At 37.8% G+C, this 12085-nt stretch overlaps 1 protein-coding gene across 1 annotated transcript in view; it reads left to right on the top strand.

Annotated features, from left to right (window-relative positions):
• Positions 1–10338, top strand: part of LOC124619815 (protein ATP6V1FNB-like) — a 54859-nt gene extending 44521 nt beyond the window's left edge. The window contains exon 2 of the mRNA XM_047146411.1: positions 9632–10338. Coding sequence (XP_047002367.1) covers positions 9632–9891 — 260 coding nt within the window. The 3' untranslated portion in view covers positions 9892–10338. The remainder of the gene's footprint in view (positions 1–9631) is intronic.
• The last annotated feature ends 1747 nt before the right edge of the window (positions 10339–12085 follow it).

Below are 12085 nucleotides of genomic sequence, written 5' to 3'. Positions count from 1 at the left end.
AGAAGCCTTGTGCTATTGCACTTGGTCTAGACATGACTGAGCACTAATGCAGGCAAGGTGACCAGCCCCATGATATCATGGATGCTTGGCACACATGCCACTGTCTTTGTGCTGAGAATTCACCTGTGTGTTTCACTGTTATACACTACCACAAGCCCTGGTCATAGTGGTTGCTTGAATATTGTAACATCAACTGTTGTGTTTTGCAGACCATAAATTTTTAATATTGTAATAGTATTTCATTAACTTCTTCAGGCATCAGCCAGGTATCTACCCTCTATGTCAGAAAACCTGTGTGCCTTGGGTGGTGCTCCATTGGCTTCCTGACCTCAGAACACCACTAATCATGGTGTCCTAGTCCCAGTACACTGCAGGTAGGACACTGGACTCATATTGACGATGACAGCAGTTCATATCCTTGTCCACTCATCCAGATTTATGTTTCCTGTGATGTCCTTATATCACTTAAGGCAAGTTTCTTTGGGAAAGACATAGTCAAATGCCTGCCCCAATTTGAGCTTGTTTTTCGTCTCTAATGACCTCATTGTCTTCCTTTATTTGTGAAGTCATGTCATCCCTGACTGCTAACTCCAGCTGTATCTCAACTTATACTTGAGGCCAAAGAATGTACCATGTACAAATCATCCTTGTAAGTTGAACCTCCACCAAGAGAGTAGATACATCAGGATCAATTTCCAGCTTTCAGATCACTCCACATTGGATGAAACATAACCTCAAAACAGTCCCTCATGCATTTCAAATGGTGGCATTCACACAGATTAGATTAGATTAGATTAGATTTACTTCCATTCCAATTGATCCGTAGTGTCAGAAAAACAATAATACATGACAAATATTTACAACTGAAACAAATAAACTAATGTACCTTCCACAGGTCCCAAGTGGAATGATCGTCATTTTTTTTAATGAACACTATATCAAAGAATCATTTTACAAACATGCATTTACTAAGATCACATGACTGCACTGAATTTAAAATTAGAAAAAATGTTGTTTTTTTTTGTTATAAGGTAATAAACATATAACAGAACTACTACAATATTTATTTACAATGAACACATTACTACACTGAAATGGTGCAGAAGTTAGATTGTACTTAGACACACGGGAAGAAAGTTTTGATACGGATAATGATGAAGGGGAGGTGGCATCATCATTGGAAGTTAACCTATTCTCACCACACTCACTTATATTATAGTAATGGATTTTGTACTTTTGTTTCTTCTTAATCTTTGTATTTTTGTTTGGTTTGTTTTGGTGACACATTGCAAAGGTTCTACGAGGACTTGTCTATTTTTCCTATGATAGTTCTCCCCTAAGAGGCCAGATATCTTAAAGTGAAAATTGATTCACATTTTGCAGTATGTGGACAAAGAGAAAGCCTATACTGCACCAATTTCCACTTAAAAAGAAAAAAGAAAGAAAGAAAGAAAAGAAAAGAAAAGAAAAGAAAAGAAAGAAAGAAGAAGAGTTAATTTAACAGAGAAAAAGTCAGCTGTATTTATGTTACTGGTATTTATAAAGAAGGAAAACACCTTGGATAAGGTAAAAATACTATGTATAGCTTTCTAAATATTGTTTACATGTATACAGTTTCTCTTGTAAATAAATGTCAATGTTTTGAAATACACTGACATGGTAAAAGATCATAGCACAAAAAGGTAATTAATGCAGACAAATGAATTTCTGGGACTACATTTGTCTATATAACATACACTAACAGAAGAAATGTACACTTTGTAGAGGCTTCCAGTTCCTCAAGATTTATTATTGCAAAAGTGCATTTGGAATATGTGAAATGTTTACAGATCAATAGCACACGCAGCTCTGAGGTATCAGGTATCAGTCCATGCTGAAACACCCATATTAGTACACAGGTACATCCAGTTAATCACACAGATGGCAAATACTATCCTGGGATACGTTATGCCATGCCTCCTCAACCTCTTCACATTGTTCTGTAAGAGTCATTGGTTGACAAGTTGCGTGAGTCACTTCTTGTCCCATCATAGCCCACACATACTTGATTGGAGACAAATCCAGAGATCATGTTGGCCAGATAAGTTGCTGCATATCTTGCAGAGCATGTGAGCATGTGGAGTTTCGCAGTCAGTGTGCTGGTGAGCATTATCCTATTGAAACAACACATCACCTTCCTGTTGCAAGAAGAACATACTGGGCACTGGTTAGCATCCACTCCAGAAATACCAAATGTTAACAAGAGTTGTAGCTTATTGCATCCCAGACTATAAGGCCCGGGGTGGGGCAAGTGTGTCTTCAATGAATGCACTCTAAGAGACAGTGCTCATCAGTACTAAGTCATACATGCTGGTGTGCATCACTTGCGTGCAGGCAGAATCTACTTTCAGAGCTGAAGACCAAGACACATCATTCCATCTTCCAAGTGATCATCTGACAACACCAGTTGAGCCATGCAAATTGATGCTGTGGCGTGAGTGGAAGACGGGCTAGAGGTGTGCATGCCTGCAAATAACCAGTTTGCAACAATTCGTTTTGACACATCTTGGATCACAAGCCCTCTTATCTCTGCTGTGGCAGCTGTAGGATCTTCCACTGCTGCTCTTACAATATGATGGATGTGGCAGGCATCTGTGTTGTATGGACACCCAGGACCTCATCTATGCGTGTGAGAATATTCATATGACCACTGATAGCATCATTGCACAACTGCCACAGTACATCCAACTTGTTTGGCAGTTCTCTGAAAGGACTATCTGACAATCGGAAGGCCACAATTTGATGCCTTTCAAACTCACTCTGTTGGCTGTAGGAAGCACGAGTGCAGCTCCATGGCATGATTACCTACTTGCTTCACATGTTTGCACCACACTGAGCCTTCTGGCTGTGAGTGTTCACCATTAAAGGGTAGACACAGATGGTGCTCTGGTAGTCATGCCAGTATGCTATACAGAGTGGTCCATTGATCGTGACTGGGCCAAATATCTCATGAAATAAGCGTCAAACGAAAAAACTACAAAGAACAAAACTTGTCTAGCTTGAAGGGGGAAACCAGATGGCGATATGGTTGGCCTGCTAGATGGCGCTGCCATAGGTCAAACGGATATCAACTGCATTTTTTAAAATAGGAACCCTCATTTTTATCACATATTCGCGTAGTATGTAAAGAAATATGAATGTCTTAGTTGGACCACTTTTTTGGCTTTGTGACAAATGGCGCTGTAATAGTCACAAACGTATGGCTCACAATTTTAGATGAACAGTGGGTAACAGGTAGGTTTTTTAAAATAAAATACAGAACATAGGTACGTTTGAACATTTTATTTCGGTTGTTCCAATGTGATACATGTACCTTTGTGAACTTATCATTTCTGAGAATGCATGCTGTTACAGCGTGATTACCTGTAAATACCACATTAATGCAATAAATGCTCAAAAAGATGTCCGTCAACGTCAATGCATTTAGCAATACATGTAACGACATTCTGTAAGGCTCGCACATGCATTGACAATGCGCTGACGCATGTTGTCAGTCGTTGTTGGTGGATCACGATGACAAATATCCTTCAACTTTCCCCACAGAAAGAAATCGGTGGACGTCGAATCCGGTGAATGTGTGGGCCATGGTATGGTGCTTTGACAGCCAATGCACCTGTCATGAAATATGCTATTCAATACTGCTTCAACCACATGGGAGCTATGTGCCAGACATCCATCATGTTGGAAGTACATCGCCATTCTGTCATGCAGTGAAACATCTTGTAGCAACATTGGTAAAACATTACATAGGAAATCAGCATACATTGCACCATTTAGATTGCCATCGATAAAATGGGGGCCACTTATCCTTCCTCCCATAATGCTGCACCATACAGTAACCCGCCAAGGTCACTGATGTTCCACTTGTTGCAACCATCGTGGATTTTCCATTGCCCAGTAGTGCATATTATGCTGGTTTACATTACTGCTGTTGGTGAATGACACTTCATCGCTAAATAGAATGCATGCAAAACATCTGCATCATCCTGTAATTTCTCCTGTGCCCAGTGGCAGAACTGTACATGAAGCTCAAAGCTGTCGCCATGCAATTCCTGGTGCATAGAAATATGCAGCTTCTCATAGCCCTGTTAAGGGGAGCCGGAGGTGTTCAAATCCAAAAAATTACGATTTTTTTTTTTTTTTTTTTTTTTTGCTACTGAAAATTAATTGGAACATTCCTCTTTAATGTAATCTTTGAATTATTGTTCTACTCGCCCTAGAAGTGGAGTTATTACCATTTTCCCCCACGCCTGCAGAGGAAATGGGCAGCCGCTGAATGCATCTAACACCCTCTCGTGACTTCCTGGCTACATTGTTTTCTGTGACAAATGAAGCACTAAGAGCGCGGAACATCGTCTCTTTGCTGCTTACCGTTTTGAATTAGTTCAGTGTTGCGCCTGTTGTTGGTAGTAATATAATTCTTGTGTAAAGCATTGTTCTGGTTATGCTGCCACGTTTTAGTAACCGTGTATAAGAAGAGGAAGAATGTAGGGAAAAGAAAATTAACACTAATACCAAGTTGCGATACTACAATTACTGAAACAGTGCGTTCTTCTGCTAACCAACACATGGCAGGCCATAGGCCTGTGACATCTTCTAGCAAGAAGCTGACTGGTGGAAGTGACAGATTTCGTGAATATGTTAGTGACAGTGATGATATTAACAAAGTACTGAATATTGGATTATTATCTTCTGTGCTGAAAGAAAGTGTTCTGTGCAGAATGTGTTCAAGTGTAGGAGTGGGAATAGAGATAACAAAGCACTTTGGTTTAGCTTGTGAGATGAAGACAATCTGTGCATGTTGCAAGTATCAAGTGACTTTCTACAATTCACATGCCAGTCTCTTTGGTGAAAATGGACGATCTAGAGTGTTTGATGTGAATGTTCGACTTGTGTATGGCCTTCGATCCATTGGAAAAGGGTCTGCTGCTGGTAAACTGTTTTGTGGTGTTATGAACTTGCCATCGCCTCCAAGCAAATTTGGGTACTACTGTGAACTGATAGGATCCTCTGTTGAAGATGTGGCTTTGAAAACCATGAAGGAAGCAGTGGAGGAATCTGTAGATATGAATGGTGGTTCTAGAGATTTGGTAGTGGCATTAGATGGTTCCTGGCAAAAGAGGGGTCATAAATTCTTGAATGGGGTTGTAACTGCTACTTGTGGTGATAGTGCAAAAGTGATAGATGCTGCAATATTATCAAAACATTGTAGGTGCAAAAATAAAATCAAAGGAGAGCACAGTGGAACCTGTGAGGCAAATTTTAGTGGATCAAGTGGAGCAATGGAAGTGGACAGAGTGAAACAAATTTTTGAACGTTTAGTTCCCAGGTACAACGCTAGGTACAAATACTACCTTGGGGATGGTGACTCCAAAGGTTCAAGACTATAGAGGAACTGAAACGATATGGACATGAATTTGTAGTTGAAAAGTTGGAATGCATTGGGCATGTGCAAAAGCGTATGGGTGCACGGCTTCGAAGGCTCAAACAATCTTTGGGTTCAAGTAAGCTCAGTGATGGAAAGACAATAGGAGGGAGAGGCAGACTTACTGATGAGGTGATTGAACATCTACAGAGATACTATGGGTATGCTATAAGGCAAAATACTAGTAATGTTAGTGACATGCAAAAAGCAGTGTGGGCATTGTTCCTTCATACTGCCTCTTCCAATGAATACCCTCAACACAGCCTGTGCCCAAAAGATTCCTGGTGCAAATATAATGCAAAAAAGGACTATGATCACAAACATGGTTTGCCAGCAGCTGTGATAAATGCAATAAAACCAATTTTTCATGACTTAGCACAGCCAGAATTGTTACACAATTGTCTACACGGAAAGATGCAGAATCCTAATGAGAGCGTAAACAATTTGATTTGGAAAGTGATTACTAAAAGGGTGTTTGTAAGCATAAAAACACTGCACTTTGGCATTTATGATGCAATAGCAACCTACAACCAAGGGAACAGTGTGAAGTGTGAAGTTCTGAAGGCATTAGGATTTACAGCTGGGGTGAACACTGTACGAGCACTAAGAAATATTGACAGAGAAAGGATAAGAGGAGCAGAAAGAAGAGAAAGGCATATGAAGTATGATGGAACAACAGGCCAGAAAAGAAGACAGAAGAGGAAGCTTTTGGAGGATGAAGAAGAAGACCCTGATAATCCATCCTATAGTGCAGGAATGTATTGAGAAACTTTGATAGCCATTTCCCGTAAATTAGAATTTTTCGAATATAAGGAACATTTTCTCAAAATCCACTCAAGCTAGAGAGATGAAATTTTTATACAGCACTCCTAGTGGTCAAACTTACATTGTAACACAGCCATTTGGCAATATGATCAGTATTTTCATTTCAGTTTAATTATAAAGCGATTATTTGTAAAAAAAAATTGGGTCATTAATAAAAAAAATAATTGGAAGGAAACTAGAAAAGATACTCCAAAATCCCTCTGTCATAACTGTAATACTAAACCACTCTATATGTAAAAAAAAAAAAAAAATTCAAATTTTTCTATTTGGTATTTTATTCATAAATGTTCCTCAAACTTAGTGATTTTAACATGGGCAGCATAGGCACCTCCGGCTCTCCTTAACCACAACCCCATTCTACCTCAGTGAAGTGTTGACAAGGTCATCTTTGTTGCCTTAAAGGCATTTTTGACTGTCAACTTACAAAGGCCAGTCTCAAAGGTAACTAATACTCACGACCTTTACAACATGTATTTAAATCAGATCTGATTTGCACCCTCATAGTGGTGCTACAAGCACCACTCTTATGCGACTGGTGCAAAATTTGAAAAACAGTCATCCTTCAGATGTAGAAACATGCCTACCAACTTTTGTTTATATTGGACATCTCCTTCATGGTTTCACTTTTTTTTTCTGTCAGTGTTTTTGGACACAAATTTCCCTATTTTTAACTTTCAGCAGATTACCACACATACTTTGTCAAAAACCAATGTTATGAACATTGCTTTGTCCATTCCATCATTGCTACTTCCTTAATTCTGTAGTAACTTCTGACTTCTTGTATAATGGATGATATATCATAATCTCACTTTCACCATTTGCTACTGGGTTAAGGGGAGTGACAATGTGTGAATACACCAACATTTGACGCAGGTACAGATCCAAGGGGAGAACAGTTTACCAAAACCATTTATCTTTTTGCATGTATTGAATCCCAAACTTTTAATGAACTTATACAGAATAATGTAACATAAAAATAAGTGGAAAGACCTTCCATTAAGAGAAAAAGATGCCTTAAGGCCATAGGGTACTTCTGAGTGATGAAAAAATTGAATTTTGTAAAACTTTATTAAATTCTATACACTTTTCTTATTACACTGATATACACATTATTGGGTTTAGAATAAAAAATTGTTGCTATATACTTAATGTTGGAGTTATGGCCATGTACACTGCCACACCCCTTTATGTCAATTATAGAAAACCATTATAATTTTGCAAAAAACTGGAAAATTTTTTTCTTCCAGTGATTCTATTTGGGATATATTCTATATATGTTTGCAACACTGCTGATGTCCAGCATCTGCTCTGGTGAATTGGTTTCTGTCTTACAGAAAGTCTGTTGCATAAGTGCTACAGATATTTGTGGTGTACATATTACTTTGTGTGCAGTGACGCATTCGATGATAAGCATTAAATGTAGCTCTAACATGAAAGACCAGTTGCTTGTCGGTGACAGAATACAGGTGCAGGAGGTTGAGAGGTTTGCTCTTCCAGTCACAATGTTCTGAGGCACAATTTATTTTATTCACAATTTCCAGTAAGTTGTGTTTTTTTGAATTTAGGTGCATATATCTACTGAATGCTATAAAGCATTACACCAATTTTTTTCTGCAGCTTGCAGTTGTCTATACCTCTCTGGTAGATATAAACATTATTGTAGCTTCAGGTAAATTGCAGAGAAAGAAAATTTTTAATTAGGACAAATTTTCTGAAAATTAAAATATAAGGAATAATAATATTTTTCATGTTAATACATGTAATGTGCAGAACTGAATGTATCTGGTATTACATCAATCATGTGATATACATTTGGTAAAAATTTTGCTTTCTTGTATATGTATTATGCAATTAAAAGGTACCTGGATTTTTGAGGAAGTAATTTAGAAATTTTGTACATAGATTTTTTTGTTATTTTTTTAAACATCAGTACTTACTGAATTGTTCAAAATGTTTGTAAATTGTTTAGAAAGTATTCTACATTAACTGTGATAAGGTATAAAAGTGTAAAATGTATGCAAAATAAACAGTGCTTGAAAGAAACAGGTACTGACTTTCACATAATATGACGATGAAAAAATATCCTGTGTCCTTGACAATTAATTTTCATCAAATGATCAAAAAAGATAGCGGTCCCCCATTTCAGCTGAAAAGTCATAATGGGTAGTATATGTTGTATTTTGTACTATGTAAATTATTATGTTTCCAAAGTTGGAAAAGTTTGTTGCTATTAGTGTTCATAAACTAAATGCTATGACTGATTTATTTTTCAACTTTTGACACAAGTGCTTTTCAAATGATATACACTCTAAGACAAAAACAGATGCACCATGAAGGAATTATCCAAATAGGATGGCAATCTGTAGATGTGACATACATGTACAGGTGAACAAATTATTACAATTCCAGAAAAACTGGATGATTTATTCAAGAGAAAGAGCTCCACAAATTGAACAATTCAGTAGCACGTTGGTCCACCTCTGATTCTTATGCAAGCACTTATTTGGCTTGGCATTGGTTGACAGAGTTACTGGAGTCCTGAGGGATACTGTGCCAAATTCTGTCCAATTGGCAGGTTAGATCATTAAAATCCCTATTGGTTGGAGGGCCCTGCTCATAATGATCTGAACGTTCTCAACTGGGGAGAGATCCAGTGACCTTCCTGGCCAAGGTAGGATTTGAAAAGCGCAAAGACTCCTTTGGCTCTCATCTGTGGAATCCTTACAGCACAGCAGTATATCAATGATATTCTATGCTTGTTGCCCCTCATGAAAAGTCATTCTGAGCTTACATTTGAGCAAGATAATGCCTGCCTGCACACTGTGAGCATTTCTATTGCTTGTCTTCATACTTGCCAAACCCTCCCTTTTCCAGCTTGGTCACCAAAGCCCTCCCCAATTGAGAACATTTGGAGCATTATGGGCAGGCCCCTCCTACCAGCTCGAAATTTTGATGGTCTAATTCACCAATTGGACAGATTTGGCATGATATCCCTCAGGAGGACATCCAACAACTCTGTCAGTAAGTGGTAAGCTGAATAATTGCTTGCATAAGGACCAGATGTGGATGACCGCATTATTGACTTAGTCAATTTGTAAAGCTCTTTTAATCATCCAATTTTTCTAGAATTGTAATCATTTGTTTATCTGTAATTTCCATCAGCCCCACTCCCCCCTTGATCTAAACAGAGATGAAAAGAATGAAATGCATGTTAAAAATGTCCTTAACAAACTGTGCCCCATCCCAGAATCGAACCCAGGATGTTCATCTCTTTTGACAGTGATGTTGTCTCCTATTCTGTTGAACTCCACTGTGGATCACCCTGACATGTGAGTGTTTCAGGGCCAACAAGAGATGGCAGGCTGAAGTACCTGTCACTGCGGGAGAAGGTTTCGCCCATTGACCGGTACTACTACCCCGCCTCGGTGAACCAGCGCTACGGCTGGCTGGCACCAGCAATGCGTCAGGCACTGAACCGGCCAGAGTGTGCGAGGAGCGAGCAGCCACGGCGTGCTGCGCTGCGCAGGAAGGATGTGCGGCCAGACCCACCTGGACTCCGGAGGCCACTCACTACTAAACCACCGGAACGTGCCGAACTCTAGTCCTATTCTACTGCTGTCCCAACCCTCAATGCCACTTTTTCTCTACTATATACTGAATATTGTTTGCTCCTGTTATACCAAAATTTGTACCAACGCCACATTCTTGTTCCTAGCTTTTGTTTAGTGGACTGAATCCTTGCTTTATGTTCCCTTTTAGGTTAAAAGGTCACCACACATGAACTTAATCATTTCACATGCTGAAATGAGATCTACACAAGGTTAATTTTTGGCAAGTAAACAAGTCTCCATGAAGACTCATTTTTAGATTCCAAATTCCACACCTCCTGAGGCTATACTAATAATTTTCATGTTTTCTGTTCTGTCCTGAGGTGTATGTCTATGGTTTCTTTTGGTGTCTGAGGTTATGTAACTCTTGTGTTACCAATGAATAACAGAAACCCTTTGTGTAATGTTTGTTTATGTTTTTCACTTGCAGCTCAAATAAAGATAGAAATGAAACACACATACTGGTTTGAATTCCAGGATGACTGCATCAGTATTATTTTATTTACTTGTTTATTTGTTGCTGTATCTGTTAAACCTATAGCCTTGTTAGCTAAAATGAGTAGCAATCAACACACTGTCATCGGAAAATTTATATTATACAAGTTGCTTCATTTATTAAATCAATTTACAGTTAAAAGTACCTAAAACTTATCACACTGACTATTAAGAAAACATAACCATAAACCAAAGCTAATAATCAAAACTTGGTACTAAAAACTGATTTACCATATGGAGGAAAAAACAACTACTGATTCCCATTAGCTAAGTGACTCTTCTGGAAAAAGACTAACTCTGTTCATATACTGTACCAGCAAGCGCCTATTCCTATTGTTGATAACAGTGACTCATATATTGTTACTACAGCTACCTCCATTGCCACTGGTATATTCCACCAAATCAGTGAAATTCCCAATTTGTTTCTGAGGCAAGCTACGGGTCTAAATACAACATACTCTAAACTGCTTATATTTTATGATTAAATGAAACCACTGTAACACATTAAAAGTACCACTACATAAAAAAACTGCTTAACTGCTGATTAACATTCAGATGAACATTCAGATACCATCTACACTATGTAGAAAGAATTTTAAAGACTTAGTTGATGACGAAATGGCAAAAAATTATGATTGACAGAAAAGATTTATTATCCCAGACATCGAAAAGCGCCTTGTGCTAAATTTTCAGGCAGGAGGCAAATGATGAAATGGATGGTATAAATAGGAAATTTTCTTAAGTCTCATGCATTATTCCACTGTCTGTTGCAACAGATTTTGATGGAATTGAGTAAAGAGTATGGAGACTATATAAACTGCAAAGTATGTTGGTTAAGTAAAGGGGCATGCCTGGAATAATATTTGATTTAAAAACCAATAGTTTTGAATTTGTGAAGGAAAAAGGAGAGCAGGAACAAAAATTAGAATGACCCCACATTTCAAGTGGCTTGACTGCACACTGCGCACAATATGACATTGTAAGGTGAGAAACAACTTATTTCTGATTTGATGAGGATGCATTTAAAAAGAAAATTGCATTATGAAAAGGACAATTTCTGACAAAAACATCATCCATTTCCCTTAGTTAACTGGCATTAAAGAAAATGTGAGGAATCTTGGTTGGCAGTGTTCCATAATATAACCAATGTCACAGCATTGAGCACCAGCATCTGGAAGGAATGACAGCATAAAAGACAAGATGTCACAAGTAGTAGTAGTAGTAGTAGTAGTAGTTTGTTCATCCAGCAACAATGTACATTGTATGCATTTTGTCAAAGAACATAGTATAGCAAAATAAGATAAGGGTGTACAGTTTCTTACGTAACGCAATGGTTCATTGTACCCATCATAATATTTTTGGGCAATACAACTTTGATTACTGTTATAATATAAAAGTATGAGAAGGATCTTTTATATGAAATACATTACAATTAAATAATTGATTTACCACTTTTGTTTGGGTCCTTTTACATGAAATATATTGCAAGTACATAATTGATTTAACACTTTTGTTCAGAAAAATTAACACTGAGGCTGCGTCAAGCATTTGCTTTATGGTATTATTAACATATAGTTAATTAATGTAGTTACTTGCTACAAGGTTACTGCAAATATTCATTTATACTATAATAGCAGTTGGTCATTAAGAATTTAAATATTGCTTCCTTGAATGTAGACAATATTTTTATTTC

Source organism: Schistocerca americana, chromosome 6 (assembly GCF_021461395.2).
Source record: "Schistocerca americana isolate TAMUIC-IGC-003095 chromosome 6, iqSchAmer2.1, whole genome shotgun sequence".
In the NCBI taxonomy this organism is placed as follows: Eukaryota; Metazoa; Arthropoda; class Insecta; order Orthoptera; family Acrididae; genus Schistocerca; species Schistocerca americana.
The sequence above is the reverse complement of the archived record's forward strand: the minus strand, read 5'-3'. Positions and strand labels throughout refer to the sequence as shown.